Source organism: Pyrgilauda ruficollis, unplaced genomic scaffold (assembly GCF_017590135.1).
Source record: "Pyrgilauda ruficollis isolate IOZ18807 unplaced genomic scaffold, ASM1759013v1 scaffold81, whole genome shotgun sequence".
In the NCBI taxonomy this organism is placed as follows: Eukaryota; Metazoa; Chordata; class Aves; order Passeriformes; family Passeridae; genus Pyrgilauda; species Pyrgilauda ruficollis.
In genome coordinates this window covers 1,723,560-1,745,700 of record NW_024530044.1, presented here as the reverse complement: position 1 = coordinate 1,745,700, position 22,141 = coordinate 1,723,560, and the positions used below count along the sequence as shown (strand labels likewise).

At 39.8% G+C, this 22,141-nt stretch overlaps 1 protein-coding gene across 5 annotated transcripts in view; it reads right to left on the bottom strand.

Annotated features, from left to right (window-relative positions):
- MYO1B (myosin IB) overlaps positions 1–22,141 on the bottom strand; it is a 106,605-nt gene that overhangs the window by 20,488 nt on the left and 63,976 nt on the right. For 3 of the 5 annotated variants that reach the window (XM_041487615.1, XM_041487616.1, XM_041487619.1), the window contains exons 8-20: positions 21,483–21,581; positions 21,009–21,112; positions 19,969–20,116; positions 19,181–19,299; positions 18,364–18,450; positions 17,974–18,039; positions 7,617–7,721; positions 6,103–6,165; positions 5,133–5,333; positions 2,632–2,858; positions 2,256–2,456; positions 1,147–1,240; positions 568–717 (exon numbers count right to left, since the gene is read on the bottom strand). In XM_041487615.1, the coding sequence (XP_041343549.1) occupies positions 568–717; positions 1,147–1,240; positions 2,256–2,456; positions 2,632–2,858; positions 5,133–5,333; positions 6,103–6,165; positions 7,617–7,721; positions 17,974–18,039; positions 18,364–18,450; positions 19,181–19,299; positions 19,969–20,116; positions 21,009–21,112; positions 21,483–21,581 (1,664 nt within the window). Of the gene's footprint in view, positions 1–567; positions 718–1,146; positions 1,241–2,255; positions 2,457–2,631; positions 2,859–5,132; positions 5,334–6,102; positions 6,166–7,616; positions 7,722–8,813; positions 8,820–17,973; positions 18,040–18,363; positions 18,451–19,180; positions 19,300–19,968; positions 20,117–21,008; positions 21,113–21,482; positions 21,582–22,141 lie in introns of all 5 variants that reach the window. The other 2 variants (XM_041487614.1, XM_041487617.1) reach the window with 1 other exon arrangement.

The following is a 22,141-nucleotide window of genomic DNA, read 5'->3' as shown; positions in this document are numbered from 1 at the left end:
GTGGCACAGAACACTCAGTCCACACTCAGAACTGAAACTGCTTTAGGATGAACTGTATCAATAATGATACCAAATTACGAGTCTTAGGAGTTACAATTACAATAAACCCCTACAGGCAGCATTTTTGAGTCTAAGGCAAGTGTTCCAAATAAGGCAAAACCACAAAAAGGCTTAGGAATGACTGAATTCCACAGAACTGCACATGTATATTACTGAACATTTTTTACACATTAACCATATGTTTTGAGAGCGCTGTAAGTGTTGGGAAGCATAGCATTTTAGCTGAATGAAAAAGACTCTTCCCAGCTGAGCCAGAGAATCCTGCTCTCCCAGAGTGAAAGGATTCTGGTGAGCTTTTTAATTTTTTAAAAACGACCACAGTGTAAGCACTTAACAGTAGTCTACACAAACTAAATTTTCTTTATTCCCCCTATTGGTACATAAGTATTAACATAAAATTGAATTCTTTCAACAGCTCTCTGTGCATATTGAGGAAAAATATCCCATGAAGGTTATATGCATTAAACAATGAAGAGAACCCCCCATGTAGTAAGGATGGCATCTTACTGAGTATCTCCTGAACCAGGAAGCGATCACAATCTGGCATTTCTTCATTAACAAGAAGTGAGTGCGGCACTTCCAACCTCTGTAAATCTTCTCAATCAAAGTAGCCAAGTCCTCCAGACGCTGCTTTCTCAGGTCTTCTAGTTTGAAGAGCTGGGTGTGGGGGTTTTCAGGGTTTTGTTAGACATTGGAAGAAAAACAGCAGGAGAGGAGAGACAAGGAAAAAAACCCATAAGCACAGCTCTTGTAAGAAATCTCCTCTTTACTGAAGGCCCCCTCAGCCACACGTTGTTTTATTCATCTCCAGAGCTACAGGCAGGTACCCCAACAAGATCTGTGGCAGATACAATGTCACAAGTCACTGCTCAAAAGTTATATTAAATTAAGGCTGACAGCTATTGTAGAATCTTGATTCATGTTGATTTTAATGGGCCTAACATTAAAAATTGCCTTTTTTTTTATGCTACGGTCATAGCAATACATCAAAGCACTGCATGGAGAAAAATCTCTAGGAATCAGGTAGTGAATGGTGCTGTCCTCATGAGAGAGGGCTTGATTTTGCAGGAGGCATTTTGCACTTACTGTTCTTGGGTTGCGGATGAATATCTTTGATCTACCGAATGAAAATTCCTCTTCAGGGATTCCCAGTTCATTAAACAGCACCTCTACTCCAGCCCTAAGAAGGAGTAAATGAGCTTAACAAACATGACCCCCAGCTCTAAAACATCTTAGTTTACATATTCACAGCTTAATTTATGGAAGGTATATGAAAGCATATTTTAAACTCTTAAATAGTGCTTGACATAAGAAGATTGAAAACCTAACTCATTTACTCAGTGGTTTATTCTGCTAAAGGCAAGAATAATCACTGTAAAGATTCAGAATAATTTGATGAAAAAAGGAGCAAATTTTATTTTACAGCATCAGCAACGGCCTATTTTTTACTCTTACATCTATAATTATTTTACTTGAAAACAGAAGAAAGGAAAAAGCAAGGGCTGACACTAATGTCAGAATGTGAAACAAAGACTGACGAGTTTGACAAATGCCACAATTCCATTCTCATCAAATGCATTTTATGAACATCAACAGAAAAAAGGGAAGTGGAACTGTGCAGATCTTCGTGATGATTATTGCAATGCTATTGTTACCAACACTGCACTGCCACCATTGTCTTGATAACCTAAAGACTTATATTGTAGCTAAAAGATGTTAATCAATTATGAAAGATATTTAAATATTGCTTTTAGTGGCCACATGTAAAAAGAAGTAATAGAAACTTATTTGCCCATCCCAGGTATTATTTGCAAAAAATAAAATGTGGAGAAAATGTGAATACTATGCAATTTAAAAGTATATCTTTAATATAATTGATTTGTAAGAGGCATTATCTGATAATCTTCCCCATAATTATGTAAAGTTATTCCTGAAAGGGCAGAGGAAGATTGTATGGCTGTCTTCAACAAAATGAGTGTCCTTACACTTTGAAAGTTGGTCATTAAAGACAAGAGCCCTCCTGATCATTGCATCCCTCCCAGTTATTTTGAATCCACTGCAGCATCTCTCAGACCCAAATCAGTAATGCCTGCACTGTATTCCTTTCACAACGTATGCGCGACAACTGAAAGCTCAGGACACGTGGAAGATGGCCATTTCCCTCGGGACAGGTAGGAATACTGCTGTTTGCCTACCTGGCTGGCCCTCTCCAGTGGGGCCAGGTCTGCTTGCAGAGCATCTTGTACCTCTCCAGGCAGGGCTCGTAGGGCTGCCGGAAGGCGTAGCCCGCCCGCCGGACCCGCACGTTCTCCAGGAGCCCCAGGTAGCGGATCTGGTGGCACACCAAGGCTTCGTTGAAAATGTGTGCAGCCTTTTTGTCATTGGGCTTGATGCACCTGCACAGGAGAACCAAAAGGGACGTATCTTTGCACTGTACATGCCAACAGCTATTACGGTGAATTTAAACCATACATTTCACCAGTTAATCCCTGGACACCAAGGTTTTTTTTTGCTTTTTTTTTATAACCTCATCAAACAAATTGACCAAATCTTTGGCACTGGGGAATTTACCTGATGTAGTTTGGATTTTTTGTCTGGAGATTTTTCATCAGGGTAGCAACTGAAGCCTTGAACTGTGAACCTGCTGTTGGTGGTCTCTTCAGATTGATCTTAGCAGGGTTTCCTTCTGGGAACAATGCTTTGATAAGGGAGTGGTTGGCCTTCCACATGGCCTGGGAGAGGTCACGGTACAGCAGATCATTATTTTTGTCAACAAATCCTTCCACTTGGTACATCACCTGAACAATAGAGAAGAGTCTCATCAGCACAGGTTTTGAACTACAGCATCAGGTAGTTTTGAACTACAGTTCAAAACTGACCCAAGAAATTGATTTCTCCTGCTTACACACTGTCCAAAAGAACCAAAGGATATTTCAGCTTTCATTTTAAATCTGACATTTGAACAGCTTTTTGTTGGATAACATGTCTGTGAACATGCTACCTGGGAAAGATGCATTTTCTCATGCTGCCAACAGTTCCCTGTATCAATCAATTCTGGTTCCTGAAGTGGAAGAAACCCTTTTTCCATGATAACTCTGACACAGCACCACCTGCCAAGACTCCAAAACAATCTATATTTTTCCTGTCTGACGAGGATTTTCTCCCTCTCTTTTGAACCAAAACAACAAAAATACCCTTTCCTTTCAAAGTACTAATGCTTACATTATTTGCCTAACTAAAACAAGATATGGAATATCACCTCTTGCTATCAGAGTGCAAGCAGCAAGCTGTGCAGCCCCCAGGGGACTGTTATTTTAAAGGACTTTTACCAGGAAAGCAGTCCAATAACAACAAGCATGAGTACAAAGCTCTGACCTGCAGCTGGGTACCCAGGAGGCAGCCTGAGGAACTTCATGCAGACCAAAGATTGCTACTGGCTTCTTTAATTTTTGAGGGTAGGAAACGTATTTGATTAATTGTGACAAGTCATCTGGCTGGTAATACAGATTCCTCTTCAGACCCATGATTTCTCAGTTCTGCATAGGTATGTGCTAAGTACACAGAATACTGAATGAAAATAGTATTGACACGTATGTTACACAACAGCAAGTTACTGGGAACTCAGAAGGCAGCATTTTGCTTTGGAAGACATGTTTCTGGCTCTGACAGGTGAAGTAAATGCCACCACTGAAAAAAAATAACAAAACCCAAACTGTTCACATGAAATTACTTATATTTCTTAAAAGGAGGGTCAAACTTTTGTTGACCAGTGACAAGATCAAAATGTTCTCAGCTGAGGATGGAAAAACAACATTCCTCCCAAAATAGGAGGAATTCACTCTGCTGGGTAAGTGAATGCCTGTAACAATCAAAGACCCTCACTGCCTGCTAAGACACAATCTGTGCACAGCCCTTCTCACAGCACTGGGGTATTTTCAATTCACTTAGATTTCTGACAACCAAAGAAGTACCTAGGTATTAACCCCTGATAGATTATATGCAGCTACAAACTCTTCTTGACAACTAACGTGAATGAAAGCCTGAAAGGTTCAAAGGGTGACATTTCCAGGACTACTTTGAATGAAAAAACTATTGAGCCATTCAAAATTGTAAGACTGAGAAAATTTCAAAAAGCATCAAGCAGTGCTAGGGAAATTAAACACCTTCCAAATATTCTTTACTGTGCAATATTATCAATTCAGTAGATTCAGACAAGAGATATAATTTCAACCCTACATTTACTTTCAATTTTTAAAAAATAGATTGTCTTCAGTCTACAAATTTAATTATTTTGATTTTCATTAATAAAAAGTCATAGTGGATTACACACTGAAAGCTGTCAGACTTGCATTTATTCATACTGCTTATGTTGAAAAATGCAAATACAAACATTTGTAAAATGCAAATGTTTGCAAGCCCTCTGTATAGCTTTCTCTTCCATCTGTTTAAACACAGAGTGTCAAACTCAGTTCCTTCAAATGTACAAAAACTGCATTTTCTCAACCACGTGACTAAGAATTGCAGCTAGCTCAGTGACAAAGGGCATGTTTTCCAAAATATGTTGCCAACAAATGTGTGTGAATTTTTGTCACTGTGAGCAGTGATTTATTTCCAGAGACCTAATGCAGCACCAAAGCACATGAGGCACTTTTTCCTTTGATGAAAGGAGAACTGCTTTGATTTCAGCCAGAGCAGCAAGGTCATGTAGTGGCAGGACAAGGGGCAGGGGCTTCAGACTGACAGGTTTAGGTCAGGTAGCAGGAAGAAATCCTTCCCTGTCAGGGTGGTAAGGCTGTGGCACAGGCTGCCACAGAAGCTGCGGCTGCCCCACCCCTGGAAGTGTCCAAGACCACGCTGGATGGGGCTCTAGTGAAAGGTGTCTCTGCTCATAGCAGGGTTTGGAACTAAGTGACATTTAAGTTCATTTCAAGCAAAACCATCCCAAGATCTCTTCAAGCCTTCCAGCCCAAATCACATATTCTAGGCTTAAGGCAGAAAAGACTAAGACAGGTCTGGATTTTTCAACCAGCTACAGCAGCCCCCACACCCCAGGTGCTCCCTTCAGCAGGTACCTTGCCAGCATAGTGCTGAATCCTGAAGCAGCTGTGAGGCAGGGAGGTGTCATTGAGGAACCGGGAGCACTTGCTCATCCTGCTCTCGAAATGCTGGTGAGTGGCACAGACCTGGTTCAGTTTTTCTAAAAAGGTGTCATCAGTAACTGTCCCTGGTCTCAGGCATTCTTCATCCAGCATGGCCAGGATTCCAGTTTGGTTCTGAAGTTTCAAAGCAAGAGCTTTAGTATTTGTTTCCATCACAGCACAAAAAGGAGATAATTCACTTTTTCAACTTCTGCTACCCAGGAAAACATTCTTAGAGCCATCTCAAAGTTTGGTCTTTTTACCTCATGACCATTTCCAACTGATTTTTAGCACTTGCATTTTTGAAAGCCTTTTTATGAGATCTGAATCCCAAAATTCACACTGAAACCTCGTGTCATTTACTCAGACTGTAGCAACTCCAACTCAACTGAAAGTATCCGATTTATGATAAAACCACAATATATTTTATGTTAATGGTTAACAACTTTTCTTTTGTGATTGTTAAGGAATTTTATCTGTCTTGCATTGGAAATGTTCTCAGTATTTACAAATACTGTGAGTACCTCAAACAGTCAGTAACATGTAATTGAGTTTTCTAGCTCCATATGAAAAGAGATGTTAATTACAGTGCAGCATGTGATATCTGCTATTGAAAACAGCCCTAAATGTAAACATTTAAGAGCTGTTTGATTTGTTCTGGGTTTGGGGTGTTTTTTGGTGTAGGTACTGCTGAATATTCTACAAAAGTAATTTTGTAGCTCATAAAAAAAAACCTCTATGCATAATAATATGCATAATACATAATGCAAATAATAATAAAACGCATAATACAACAAGTGGCATGTTTCACAAAATTTAGTGCATGAGGATGCATACAGATGTTACACTTAAATTAAATCCATGCATTAAAAATTATCCAGAGAGGTTCTTGAATACAACTTACATTTTCTATTAGGTCACAAATGATAGCATTGTTGAAATATTCAATATGAGTCCATTCAATCCCCTACAAGAAAATATAAATAAATGTATGAACAGGAAAACAATGGAGGGAGCTTTTCCTCTAAGCAATTAGAATGATATTCCAGTTAACCATGGTACTGCATTCAAATTTAATTCCTCATGCTTACCAACAATTCATTTATTAGGGGGGAAAAAAAAATGCAATCATCTACTACTAACATTATCTGCACAAAATGAGTGTCCTTGAGTGGCTGCCAAAGTCACTCTCCATTCCTTTCCCCCACCCATGTCAGCTTCCCATGCACTCCCTGGCGCCAGGCCAGGCTCCTCCCGTGCTGCCCACGCTCCCACTGGCCAGAAGGAAATCAGCCCATGTCACTGCAAGCTCCTGAGAGCAAAATTGCTAAGTTTTTCGTTGTTGGGATTTTTTTTTTTTTAAATAAGAGGAAGAAAGAGGGCTAAATTTAGATAAGACCATTTGAAAAATCCAGAGTATGACAGTTGTTCAGATGTTCTTAGTATCTCAATTCTTTTTCAAACATCAGTGATAAAATTTCCAGGATGAGATGCCAATGCATCACGAGGTAGCACTGGTAGGGCAAAGAACTGAAAGAAGGAAAATATTAATTTCATTCTCAATTTGCACTCTGTGGTACTTCTTACAGTTTACTTTTCTCAGAGAATTTGAAATATCATTCAAGAACCAAATTGCAGTAATGATGGTTCACCACTAAATGCAAAATTAAAAAGAGATGCTGAAATTTCATGTTATCCTCAGGATTGTAAGGCAGGAACTTTATGTCATTTAAAAAAATGTTTATATAGCAAAATGGTATTGTCCAGTTTGAGTACAGACAGCGTGTGCCAGTTTTTACAGCTGGGAGTTGGTATTTTGTCTGAGCTCTGTGTATCATGTGGAGCACTGCTAAAACCTATTAAAACTTTAGCTTGATGTTCACTCACAGAATAACATCAAACAGCAGAGGCTGGGCTCCACAGGACATCTCAAATTTATCCATAAAGCTCACATACCTGAAAGAACACTAGACCCAAACTCTATTTGCAGTTTCTTTCACGTTGTGTGCTATTATTTTAGCCACCCAGCTGAAGGACTGGCTGTGGCTGCTTTTGGGTGCATCCCAGACATCACTGTAAAATCCAAAACGCAGGCTGCAGGGTAATGGTACTAATACCAGGAAGTGATATTAGTGTTCTCATAAATCAATTAGCCCTTGCTCAGAAGTGCCAGTCGTGGTTGCCAACGAATGAATCAGAGCTGGGTCTGGTTTTACCTGGAGAACTCATAATGTGAAACAAATGCCAAACCAACATTTTTTGCTTAATGTGACTACCACACAGCCCCACACAAACATGCTCCATGTCAGCCCTGTGGTCGAAAAGTGCCTCTGTTGCCTGAAAAATGGTTCCTGCCTGCCTGCCTGTGCATCTTTACGCAATGGGAGGAGGGTAAGGAAAGATCCATTCAAGTATTACCTCTCGGATGTATTCCTCCTGCTCTTCTTTGAGGGTAAGTTCAATGAAGATCTGCTGCAGCTTCTCATTACAGTAGTTGATAATGAATTGCTCAAAGCTGTTGTCCTGTCAGATGAAACATGTTTGAGTTTGCTTTGTGTAAACAGCCAGGAGCCCAGCTGGAGTGAGTTACTGCAGCAGCTGCAGGTCAACAAGCCACTGTAATAACTGCTCCCTCAAGTTTTGTGAGGTGATGGTTGGAGTAATATTTGATTGAGATCACGATTAGTTCAGAAATTTTAGACCAAATCCTTCCCTGAGGCTTTGTCTGTTGGGAGGGACAAAAGCCTCTGTAGGTTTTATTCCTGATGCCTCCACACTGATTCCTTTTAACAAGTCATAAGGACACTTGTGGTGTCAGGGAACAAACAACCAAAGTTTTGCCTGCACTGATCTGTCCCCATATGTAAAATGTAGGCTCCTGCAGGGTCTGATAAATAAAATCATGACAGTAGCACTAGCTCTTTTCCACTCAGCAGCCAATAAAGCATCCCATTTCCCTACAGAACAAGGCTCAAGCTGCTTTTCCAGTTGCAGCTGAGCCTGGGTTAAGAGATTATTGGCCCCAGAGGTCAACCCAGCTCCTCCCTGCCAAAAAACTGCCCCTTGAAATGGTGGGAAACAAAAGAGCTTCATTGACTAAAACTCCTCTAGCAGGCTAATTAATCTAGAACTGGTTTAGGGAGCAAGCAGATGTGTGACCCTTGGCACAAGGGACCAGGGAGTGGAGCAGACCCCAGCAGGAGGGGTGGGCACAGGAAGGAGGCAGTGTCACAGGCTGTGACGTGACTCTCTGCCTTTTTAAACTCCCAAATAATCTGCTGTACAGTACCCGTGAAGCTTAAATTATGCTGACAGAATTTTTATCACTGAAGTGATCAATCATTTGAATGTTTGAATTAAGGATCTGGTTGCTAAATGAGATTAAGAACACGCAAGCAGATTAGAAAATATTGAGGTAGCACAGATTACTTTTATCATTTTAGTTTTAAATGAAGCAAAATCATAGCTGATCACCAAAAATTCCTCAGCCACAAATGCTGCCCCTCTCACCAACTGCAATTATCACTCACAGATTGCAAAACTTGCATAGCTCTAGATGAGAGAGTTAAAAGTTGGCATGCAGCAAAATCAGCACTGCAAACAAGCCATACTTACTGCATTCTGTTGAAAAAGAAATTACATAAACTGCAGTCAGTACTTCTTCTACTTCCATAACAACACAGAATAGATCTATTAGCATTTATTTAGCATACCAAGTAGATCAATCTTTGTATCACTGAAAATGCAAAGTACTACATAAATGTTATGCATTGCATCTTTGTAGGTGAGTCTATCTTTAGGCACTGTCTAAATATTACCAAATAAACCAAGAGGTTGAGACACATTGGAGCCTAACACACAACAGCATTCTTGCATTGCCCTGTCTCTAAATCACCAGGTAATGTTTGCCTCTAAAAGCAATTTTCATAACCCTGGGCAGACAGAAGAGGACAATGTGGAAGGAAATAGAGAATGCTGGATGAAGAATAAGTTTACTTGACATATTCAGATAAGGCCATCACTTCAGATATATTGAGTTTGAAGTAAAAGGACCCCAAACTGCCACATCACCCAGACAAAGAGAAAGGGTAAAACACACTCTGCATCCTCCTGCCAGGCACATGCCACCCAACTCAGAGAGACTGCTTCTCCAAAAGACCAGGTTATTCTGATTAAAAGGGCTGCAGGACTATTCACTCACAAATTACACAGGCTTGGTCATCAACAGAGGATGGAAACTGAACAGAAAATCCAGATAAACCGTCTAACTGAAAGGTCATTAACAATACATTAAAGTAATTGCTAGATGTTTTCCTGATTTGCTGTGTAGCTGTGATAAAAAAAAAAAAAAAAAAAAAAGGCAAACCAAAATCCACAGAGTTCTCCAGAAATCACTCACTTTGAGCTATGAAATTCTATTTGACATTGCCAAGCCACTGAAAATTGCTATTCCAGGAAAAAAAGTTATTGAACAGAAGCAGCAATGTTATTCTTTATGAATAATACAGAGCAAAAGGCTCTGTTAATTATGGCAAAGGAAATGGGGGAAAATGTTTGAAATTACTGAAATTTTCAAAACAGAGCAGACCAGAAGACATTTGGTAAATGAAATACACTTTAGAAAAGGTTTTAAGAAACCATGCCCAAAAAACTCCAATTAGTATTTATCTCTAAGCAATTCTAAGGAAGGCAACAGAGGCTGTGCATTTATTCTCCCTTAATTAATATCTCTGATTTTTAATTATGTGAGGGTTCCACAAAGCATATACAAACATTCACAAATTAGTTGTCCCCTCCAATATTTTAATGAAGGTGTTACAGAAATGGATACAACAGAATTAGAAGGGATTTAAAGGACTTCTGACTTTTTTTTTTAGAAGGCAGGAAAGAATAACCCACATCAGTGATAGCACATCACTAAACCCACTCAGGAGACAGGGGCTGGAGGGATCCACCCATCAGAGACTTTTTGCTCCTTATGCTGACCACTTCTATTAAGTGACACAAAGGGGTTTGACCAACAGAGAAGCAGTGCAGTCAGACCCAAAATTAGAGGAAGAGCTATCAAATATTCTTAGAAAATTTTAAAGGGGGAAAAAACCCAAAAATTAAGACCATATCTTCCTCAAAGTGTCAGCTTTTCTTCCAGGATGTAATTCTGCTACTTTCAATGTCGAGGGCATCACTTCAATCCCTGCATTTTAATAGCACCTTTCTGACTATGCCTTTGAAAGCAGTGTGGAATACAAAATAAAACCTTCAGGGAATGTAAAACCACACAGTCTCTCAAATTAAATAAAGGTGCTGGGAAAACAGAATGTCACCTGAGATAGGCTTAAAGTCATGTTGAATTTATAGATACAGCTCAACCAACCACCCTCAGCTTATCCTCTGAATCTTTTATCAGATGCAGCACTAAATTTAGGGGACTAGATAAATTCACTGACAAAAAATCAAAGCCTACTTCACCATGGTTCTCACTTCACAAATAATGGTGTCATACAGCTTCATTCTTTATAAAACTTCATGATTGGTATTTCATGAATAGCAGGTTTTGAACTCTAAAAAAAATTCTTCTCCATGCAAAAATAAAGTGATTATATAAACAAGCTATGAAGTTCTATCTGTGAGTCACAGCTATTACATACTGGTGCTTGAAAGTCCTACAGAAAGTATTCTTTTGTGCTTAATATTTTACCTAACTTCTTCAAAAGATTCCACTTGTGTACCATGGAATCATCTGAAAAAACCATATATGGTTTGTTGCTGACTTTATTCACTTTTATACCAGTAAAATACCAATGTGAAACAGACAAAAATATTTCTGAACAAAAAGAAAGCTAAAACTCTTACTGGTGTTAGGCAGAGAGATCTCCATTATATTTAGGAACAGAAAATATCTAAAACAGGGCGTTTTCCTATCAGCATTAGATACTTTATAACGTTCTCTCCCCATACAGAATTCAAATTCACTTTTGAGTAACCAGTTTCCAACAATTTCCAAAGATGATAAGACAACTAAGACACCTGCTTAAAACTGAAAGCTGGGTACCTTTCCATTAGGCAGGAATCAATTCTTAACTTCCTCCTGCCTAATAAAGTCTAACTTTAAGAGTTGTGTTTTTTGTGTCTTCCCCACTGCTTTCCCAAATTAAGCAGATGATGTGGATCCAAACCTATGGACTCAGGTACATCACAGCTCAGTGTCACACCTTGGTAGGTGTTTCTCAAGGTCTCCTCTTCCTCAATCTTTCATCACACCATTCTTGTGCAGAGGCAACTCAAAAATCTACACGTTGCTCAGTCTGCAGCCACACTGACAAAAAGGTGCCCAGCAACATTTTTTCAAATACATTATGTGAACACATACAGCCAAAATAATACATGAGACGTATTTAAAGGAAAAGAATCTTTTAAAAGAAAACCCTAAACATTTCAAGTCATGAGACTGTTGAAATCAACAGGACTGATGTCATTAAAATGAACTTTCACATCAATTTTGAGAAGGGAAAAAGACATACAGAGACTGATACTTCTGCTCTATCACAAATACCCCCAGAAAGTGGTGGGTTTTTTGTGTGTGTTTTTTTTTTAAATATCAACACAGCTCCAGGCATCAGAAGTCTCTGACTGCCTCCTAACATAAGCAGGTGACCCCAAGTAGTTCCATCAGGCCCCTAGAGAAAAAGCCAGATGGCAAAAGTAATGATGATAAAAGACCAACAAACTCACTTCACTGAGATGAATGGTGGAATGAAGAGTGAAACCAACCAGCAAATTCAATTTATATGCTACTGTGGTGTCTGGGGATAGGGGGTTTTATGTATGACCACACAAGCATACAAGTTTATGAGATGAAACTAAGGAATATAAATGCTAGGAAGTTAAAATCAGCAAAATGGGAAAACTGCATTTACAGAAAATGAAAAAGATACTATTTTAATCTCAGAAAGCAATGACCCAGTTACAATATGACTCAGTTCTAAGAATTTTTCAAATTTTTTTGCAAGTTCAGTAAAGACATGTTATCAATAGAAAGGGATAAATCCCTTTCCTTTCTGTTAACATGTACAAACATTTGAGCAATCAAGCTCATTTCTTGTAAACTAGACTGCACTGGGCTTTTGTGTAAATATCTGTAAATGCAAAGAAACAGAGAGGCACATCTTTTAACCATAAATATTCCACTATACACAATCAAGCCATGTCTCAGTGTACCTCAGGGAAGCAGGAAAGATCTGTGCAAAGCTTGAGGGATTATCCATTTACCACACTTGTGTAGCTCAACCAACTTCAGCCCTCTTTGTGTGCTAGGCAGAGAACCAGGCACTCTGAAATCCATCTTGCTCCCAGCTGTGCTGTCCAGGCACAGGTCTGAACCAAAGTCAGACTTAAAAAGGTGAGAAACTGTAGTGAATCCAGTCTGATCCATGGGAAAACCCAGGTACCATCACTTCAACAAACTCAACCTGACAATTACAGTCCTGGAACAACAGGAATTACAACCAGGCAAGATCCTACTGTATTATCAGAACCACTCCTCTGCTAAGACAGAAAGAGCTGCTGGAGGGCAAAACATTCTCCAAACCTGAAGGAGAACATTTGAGTATTTTTGCTCCAGCATTTCAAGTATTTCCTCTGCTGCAAACACCCAGCCAATGGGATTTACTGCTAAAACTGCACGTTGCAAAATAAGCCTCTCTAAATACTTACGTTGTAATACAATTAATTCAATGGTGCTTATCTTCCTGGGATGCACCTCTGTTTTCAGCATCCCATCACTTAAGGAAATTATTGCTTTAACAGTATTTTTAAAACTCCCTGGCACCTCAGAGTCCAACCAAGGGTCCCTTCTCTGTAAAGCTCCACTCTTGCCAGCAGAGGAAGTTGATCAATTCTAGATTAAAAATTTAGTTCTCATCTTTCCCACTAGCCTGGGGTTTGCCAGAAGAAGCAGAGGGCTAGGTACACACATTTTGGCACTGCTGCTTACCAGTATATGATAAACTTCTGGGCATCAGCAAAGGGTTGAAAAATTTCAAAAAGGAAATCTGTTGCAAGCTAGACAACCTAGAAAAAGCAGCTGGAAATTATGGTCTGGAGATTAAGGCAATGAACAAAACAGATATCCATGGATGAGTTAAAGTCAAGACACGAAGAAAGTGTTCCCCAATTCTTAAAAAAAAAAAAAAAAAAAAAAAAAGATAAAATAAGATCCCGATAAGTCAATTTCCTCCTTAGATTTTTTTTTTTGTCTAATATGTCATCCTGCTAGCAAATAACTAGACCCTTCTTCTGCAAAATAATCCTTTGTGGTGTGGGGCAAGACCCTGATCCAGGAGCAATTTGTCAGAGCTCAGGATGCTCTGAAACTCTAAAACATCCTTCATGTAATCAACAGGATAAAGGCAAAGCAACCAGGCAGCAACTGGACCAAGCTGTTGTACAGGTTTATGGTGAAGGTGGAAATAGCTCCCCTATTCTTTCATGCCTTAAACACCTCAGAAAGACATTTTCAATGATTACTGCTCCTTATTTAGTTACTGCCCTCTAAAAACGGACAATTAACACAATTATGAACTCGTTAATAGGAAGCAAATGCATTCTTCACGTTTCTAACATATTCCCTCAACAGAGATACTGTCACTTTATCGTTGTCCAGATGACAGCTGACAGTACTTGCAGCAGGACCAGGCTTCTTTCTGTTACCTCAAGGGACTTCCATGCACAACAAACAAGCGAATTGCCTTAAATAAAAAGAAGTGCTATCAAAGTTCATCACAGACTGTGAGAAATGGACCTGGTTTTACTGCTGGGTGGCTTGTTTGGCTGGTTTACCTATGATATTTTTATTTACTGGTGGGGTTTTTGCTATGTCTTTGCATGTTCTTGCCTACCTGGAGCAAAAGGGGTTGGTCAGATGCAGTCCCCAAAGACAAGGCAGTCATATCACCCCTGGTCAACCAAATAGAACCAGTCCCTCTCTGCAACTCTATCACCAGTGCATCTTGTCAGGCTAAAATACGTGGAACAAACTGCTCCACCAAGGGACTGAGCAGAAAGAGCTCACACTCTCAAACTCTCTTCTCAAGGCCTGGCAAATTTCAACAATAAGCCTTGTTTGGCAGCATTACCTCCCATAAAACTGCGCTCCAAATCATTAACTTCATCATACGGACCAGCTGCAGAGTGGGGCCTGAATATTCAGAATAAAGCCTTTAAGCCAAGCAGCACAGACAGCTCTTTCTCTGAAGGGCTGAGCAGGATGAAATACTCACCCTCGCTCCATGACATTCATTTTTACTACCCTCCTTCTTGTCTCCACAGGAAATGTACACAAGAGGAAACTCAGCACCCAAAGCAAATGGAGAGAGCCTTCTGCTCATCTCTGCTGAGCCCTCACCATCTGCCTCCTACAGCCTTCTCTCCTCCAACACAAACCCCACCCTTCCACCACCCCGCCCCAACATTCCGTAGAGACACCGCTTTCTGCCCAAAAACACCCAATCAAACATGGAATAAAATGGGAACAGCCCCAAGCCTACCCCAGGAGGCCTGGAATCAAGCTGATTCTAGAACTCCCAGTGCCATCAGCCATCACCCCAGCACATCTCAAACCTCAGTCTAGACTGCACGCTAGCTACACAAGCGGCCGCTCGGAAATGTGGATAAACACACTTGGAGCAATTCGTGTCAGGCTTCAGGCCACTGCCCAAGCTCCAGCAGCACAGTTACACAACCAGCCCAGCCCTCCAGCCTGCACTTCCACGCTAATCCTAGTCCCTAAATCCTTGCCCACAGACAATTCACGCAGAGCCACCCAAAATTTCAGCGTTTCGCTTCGCAAACATTCAGTCCCAGCGTTTGGCTTCCCACAAAAGGCATGGCAGGATTCAAAAATAAACACAGCTTTACAGCACCTATTTTGTGGGTTGTGTAGCCAAGCTTGCTGCTGACATCTGCCAAACCCACAGAGGCTGAGGATTATTGATAGATTTAAATTCCCTAAGCTGAATTTTCAGACAGCCAAGTCCTTATATCTACTTTCTTGGATGGCTTTTGTGTTTGTCTGAAGAATGGGGTTTGTGTTTGATAAATATACTAACAAAACCCAAATCCCAAAGAGAATATGCCAGCAGTATCAATACTCCAAGTATCTTTTCTCTGTTAATTTCCAAGAAACCACAAGTTACCCTTGTAAATTAACTTCAGCTTAAATTACAGAAAATTGCAGAAACCACAGTGAACAGTAACTAAATCAATATTTCAAAAATAGATTGAAAAAAATCTCATTTAAAAGCTTCAATTTGCATATAATAGAACAAGACTGGTATTGTCATCAAGAAGGTGAAGTATGGTTTTATATCTTTCAGAATGGTAAATCTGGATTTCTTTATTCACTCTTCTTACACAAGGAAATCTAGGATGATCCAAAGAATCATCCTGAACAGAAAAATGCCTGAGAAACATTGTGCCCTGCCCACTAGAAAACAAAACAAAAACATCAAAAACAAAGGGAAAAAATTAAAATGCAAAAATCAGCCTTCAGTAAACACATTCCTTGCTGCTTATTCCAGTGGTACTGAGCTTCCTGTGTAAACATTTTGCATGTATATAAAACACTCCTGCTACACCTCCTGTGGGTTTTGATATGTTCTGTCTCTAGGGCACAAGGCCACTTCAGGTCAAAGACCACCAATGATAAACTCACCTGATTCCTCAGTAGAAACATGATTAATGTAAGCCTTTCTACCCTCAGCACATCAAACAGCTTGCACATTTAAAAGGCACAGATTTAGAGATGAAGCCTTTCAAGTGCATTTTTGCCAACAAACATTCTTTGTAGAGCTGACATTAGTTCTAAGTTTCAGGAACAGATGTCAAAATCAAAATATGACTTGAGAATTAGGTTCAAAAGGCAACTGCACATTTTTAGTCATAGGTTTTAACTGATTTATAATTACATGGATATGTTACTGTCATTAACTACACCTCAGCTAATATTTTGAATGTTTGGCTACAGTGTTTACAAATGTACCACGCATCAAAACACTCCAAATTCCACTGTATTTGTTCTGCTAGAAATCTTAAGACATCATTAAATTTTCCCTGACTTATGTGGCTGCATAGTGTCAAAATTTTATTTATTGATTAGTTGCTTTAATACAATTAAATTTAAACAATACCTCAGTTATTTCTGTGATGCTGAACCAAGCTGCTTGGCTGCTCTTCTCACCATAGGTCTTAACTCATGAGAGATTCACACTTTGTGTGAATGTACTGATGAATTTGGTCCTCAAGTCACAAGGCAAAACCTTCCCCAGCTTTTCCAGGAAAACCAACACTTGGCATTTAAAGGAGTGAGCAATAACTGCCCCCATTATTTTAAAGCTTTTGAGTTTGCAGCTTTTGAGAAAGCTACACTGTAGTTCAGCATGACAGGTAAGTGAAAAGAGCTCTGGTTTTTTTTTTTGTTTTTTTTTTTTTAATTTTTCTCCTGCACTCAGCCACTTATGACCTTCTAAGATGCTGAATGTAGAAAAGATGAAAATTACATGTGAGAAACAGCCTCATCTCTGGAACACCATCCCACAAACACAATCCTTCAGCTGGCTCACGTCACCCTTCTGTCTCCCACCTCCCTGTGCGTGTCCAACCTGACCACACACAGGGGAGCTAGAACAAACAAGTCCTGCCTGAGGATGCCAGCAGCACCATTCCAGTGCCAGCTTCCTAAAAGCTACTCAAGGACCAGCTCCCAAGAGATCTGGCACCCAGATCCCTGTTCAGCCACCTGACCTCCGGCACGATATTTTCATAAATATGTTCTTGTGTCTAATGCAAACAGCACAGCCTCGCTCAGCAAGCCCTCGAGGCAGCTCTCAGCTTTGCTTTTCCTCTTCAGAGGTACTCTGATTTGCACATAGTTGGATGTTTTGCTTCTGAAATGAAGCTTACACCACCCTCACATGAACAATTATTCCTATTTTCCACACAGCTTAAACATCCTCCCCAGATTTCTAAGAGGGATATAGGGAAGTGGGCCAGGATTTTTCTACTGATTTTGTTTCTCCTCAGATGAGTTTCTAGCTTAAACACACACAGATTCCAACCAAGGTCTATAAATCTCTTAACAAAAACTGTCAGAACAAGATTTATGGAAAATGCCCTATCCCTGGTGCTCTCTAACCCAATTAAAAGCTCCTCATTGATTGTTTTGTTTCAAAATACCATCAGTCTAAAAATACTATTGTAAACAAACAGCAGTGAGCCACAGATCTTTAGCTAGGAGTAGGTACAGAATATTCACCTAAGTGAATTGAGATGAAATGCAATATAAGTGCTTGTTTAATTTTGACAGGAAAAAAAGGTATCGTTTTTGTTGGGTGGTTGTTGGTTTTTTTCCCCCCCTCTCAGGATACACAGCTTGTTCAAAGACATCAACAAAATGCCTCAGGGCAGAAATGACAGTGCCAGAGTTTTTCCTATGCTCAGAATGTATGTCACAACAAAAAATATTTCATTTATCCATCATAAATATTTATTTATCTACGGTGTAAAAACACAAGTTTGACTTCCATAATTTTTTGTTTCAATTGCCAGACATGTTAAGACATCTTTCTTTGGCTTACCTTTCTAGTGTTTTTTTTTTTTTTTGTCAGGCATGACACACTTGAGTCAAATTACATATATTCTGATTATCAATTAATGAACAACTCTGTTAAGCTTTTGTAACAGCTCTCTCACCAAATGGTTACCATTATAAAGGTCTTACCTCAAAAATTTCAAAGCCATAGATGTCCAGCACCCCCATTACCTTCTTTCTCACTTTTGTTTGTGCCTTAAAGAAAAATAAACACTGAGTCAGTCATCTGTACTTTGCATACTTGGGACTCAAGATAATGAATGCATCTCATAAGCAGGCTGTCAAAAACTGTAAAACTAAAATGTTACATATGGCTTCCCAAAATACACTTAAGGTGAATATTTTTACAAGCTCAAGAACAGAGCAGAGAGCAATTTGTTGAGCTGTGATAAGGCTATTTGTATGTAATAGTGTACAGCCAGGAGAAATGAAATTGGCAAATACAGTTTTACTGTCCACTTTAATTTGAAGGATTTCTATTGATTTTTTTTTCTTTTTACAAGCACAAAGCAACAATACCTTAATGCTCTCATTGATCCTGGTAACAAGCCAGGAGAACAGGCGACTGTACAAATTCTTAGCCAGAGCATCCCGGGCATAATAAGCCTAAAGAGAAGAAAGAAGAAAAATGTTATATATGCTGGGCTAAGCCAAACATTCTCCTGTTGCTGAGGTGTCCTAAAGGTTCTAGGAACTGAGTAAAACCAGCACAGGGAGCACTGGCTCTGCCTAAGGGGGCACAGGAGCTCTGCCCTGCTGGCCTCGGGCTGGCTGGAACATCAGCCACAACCAGGGCACCCCAGCTCCCTTTCTGCTCTTCCAGCTGCCCGCTGAACACTCACATCCCCCATCCTAATCCTAGGCAAGGGGACTCGAGCAGCTGCAGCTGGAGAAGCTACATTCCTGCTGGCCTGAGCTGATGAGACACAGGTGGCAGCCACCCTGGCTCTGCAGCATTGCGGGGAGATGAATTCACACTGGCAGCAAAGGTTTTCTAGCAGCCCTGGGGCCCACATGGAATTACAGCAGTTGCCCTAAATGAAAACAGTCTGCCTCAATACTTGCAGCATGTGCTTTGTGCAGGACTGCTTGTTTCTACATTCTGTGCAACATTTGCCTATCCCTCATCTTTTGGAGGTAATTCACATACCAAACCAAAGCATCCAGTATCTCTTAACATTTAAAAACCACTGAGCAAAAAACACACCCTGTGCTTGTGATTGATTCAGTGGAGCCTTTCAGTTGTAGTTTTTATTGGGGTAGTTATGATTTAATCATGCAGAATAAAATTGCCATTTAAAAAGATCTTGCCTTTTAAATCAGGACCTCTTTTTACCTGAGCCACATTTAGTGTTGTTGAAACTTTCTCCTGTTTGGCCTCAACCGTCCGGAAGCTGAAAGCTCTCTCCAATACAGACTGGTCTATACCTGTCAACTCGCAGATTTCCTTGACTTCTAGCAAGAAAAAGCAAAGTGTAAATACAATCAATCCTTCCTTATTACTGCTTTTTCTTCCCCAAAACTACCAGCATTTCAGAAGCGTGATATTTTCCCAAAATGCTCTTCAACAGAAGTGTTCCCCATTCACACTCTCTTCCCCATCACCCTGCCAAGCGAAGTTTTTAAAAACATGCACAGCACAAGGAAACAGAGCTACTGGTTTTGAAAGCACTTCCTATCCACTTATTTTTGAGAAGAAACTTTCCCTCCATTTATAGCAGACTACTTTACATAATGAAAAACTTTCAGATGAAAATGAACTTGCAAAATACATCAGCTGCAAAAATATCGCCAAATGAATCTGACACTAAAGGTAGAGATACTGCAAAAGAACAAACATCCTCCCCACTGCAGAAAAAAACAAGGAGCTACATAAAGACACAGAACCATTTAACATTTTAGAACAAAGTGCTAATAAAGTGAGAAAAAAAGCAGAAAATAATTTTTGGAGTTTCAAACAGAACGATTGAAATTGCACAGAATGCAGCCCATAGTTGCCCGAGGGTGAGCTCTGGAAACAATCTAATTCATATGTAAGGATATTGTATGTCTGCAGAAATGACAAAATTAATAATGACTTCAGACAAATTAGTGGCTTTCTTCCCATCACTAATCTCATCTTACCATTTTTATCTTTGATTTTACTTTCATCTAGGCCATTTGCACGAGATTCAGGCTTAAATTCGATATTTCCCAATTTCAGAACGGCTGCCACTACTTCAAAAATCGACTGTGTTTCATGATCCATAAACCCAACAATCTGCATTGCATTCTGGAAAGGGGACAAATAAAATTAGGAGATAAAAGCATCTACATTTAAACAGATCATTCTTGAAAAATCCACCATTTATCTGCAAAATTACAAATGGCTTATGAACACTTCTGCTACTAAAAGTACCTATAATTCCTATGCTAAGATAAGTAAGTTTTATAATACACAGGAGGTGTGAAAATGGAGCTGTCATTCAGTCCAGTCCACTTCTAGGACTCATTCAAAATTTGGGTTTCTGAAACACTGTACTTTTTTTAGCCACTTAATTTAGTTTGCAACCCAACCCAATTTTTCCCAGTCAAATGAACAGGTCCTCCTATCTTCTCAGACCAGTCACTTTTAGAATACCTATTTGCACACACTGGGTAACAAGGTCTTGTATTCATCTTGCCCCTGAGTAGAAGCAAGCAAAAACAGGACAGCAAATCATCTTGAGAATCATCCCAGTTCTCCTTTTCTTTCAACGTGGTCAGCCCCGAGCCCTTTCAACTTGGACTGAGCCCTGAGGCTCAGTCACTGCTGTCCCTAAGCCACTACAAAATATAACTTTTCCCAGGACCTGACCAAGGCATCTGGGCTTTTTTCCTCCCCTTTTTTGTTTTCTTTTTGCTGGTTTCTTTCTGGTTTGGAGAGTTTTGTTTGGTTGTTTTTGGTTTTTTAAATTCTTCTTTGGGGTTTTGTTTTGGTCCTTTTTGTGTTCCCGTAAGAATACTCCAGAAGCTTGATCCTATTTCCTTTTGTATCTATGTTTCCCTGTGCAAATATGCTCTATCCCAGCACCCAGAAAAGGTGGCCCTCCCAAGCCCAGCCCTGCAGGAACAGACAGACCAAGGGCCACAAGAAAGAACCTGAACTGGTGTTGAGCGCACAGCCAGCCCCTGCTCCTTCTTACCCTGACTGTTCTGAAGTTTGAAGCATCATCCACTCCATTCACTGTGGCAGAATCAAGGCCCAGGTAGTTGTATCTGCTGAAGTCTCTCTCCAGCTTGAGTTTGCCTAATAAATCAAATAAAAGTATCATTAGTAATGGCTTTCTTGTTAATAGCAATTTTATCCCAGAATCAGCATTGTCAGGAATAGGTAGTTATTATTGGATTTTCGTCAAGGATCTTTTAATTATTAGCCTTCTGAATAAGAACAGGTTTTCAAATTTGTTTTTAATACATTGCTAAGCCAATTCTGACACAGATATCTGGATAATACCAAAGCATATGTGGACTTCACATATTACCAGTGATACTACCACCATTGATTTGAAAAATGAATCAATATCACATTTCCCACAAAATATGATATGCATGAAATAAATAGCACATTAAATAGAAAGAAAACTCCTATGTGAACAAGGCACAAGGGCAATACTTACAGAGAAACTCTTCTGATGCACCAGACAGGATCTGATAGAAAATGTGGAAGTTTCTTTCACCCCTCGGCTGCTTAACAACACGAGATTTCTCCAGCAGATCTAAACAAACAAACCAACAGAATTCTCACAGGTCAGGGACAGACTGTTGGAGCAAAACCCTTAAAAATGAATATAACCCTCCATCATTTTTACTTCATTGCTTTATATCACCATGAGCAAACCAGAAGAGTGTGGGTATGAACCTTATCTTAGTATATCATGTATCTCAAATATTTCTTTGAGCTAGGGGCAAGCCCAGCGCTCTGGTAAAAGCTGCAGTCTATGAGCTGCAAAGAGAATTCAGGTCAGGGAGGCAATGTGCTCAAAATATGTTAACTGATTTACAGTGCCATCATAAAATTAGGATTTGGTGAGGATGACTCTGTGGTTGAAAGTTTGAAGAGGCAAAATGTTACCAGGCTAAGTGCATGAAAGATGGGTAAAGGAAAAAGAGAGACCAAATAAAGAAAGCATTTAAACCGAATAATCATGCAGCACTTTGTGATCCTCAGGTGTATCAGACTATGAAATAATTCCCAGTAGGGCTGACAGAGGCTCCATCCTGATATATTCAAAGTGAAATGGAAAAGCAGCACTTTGAGAGGCATCACTGCACTGAT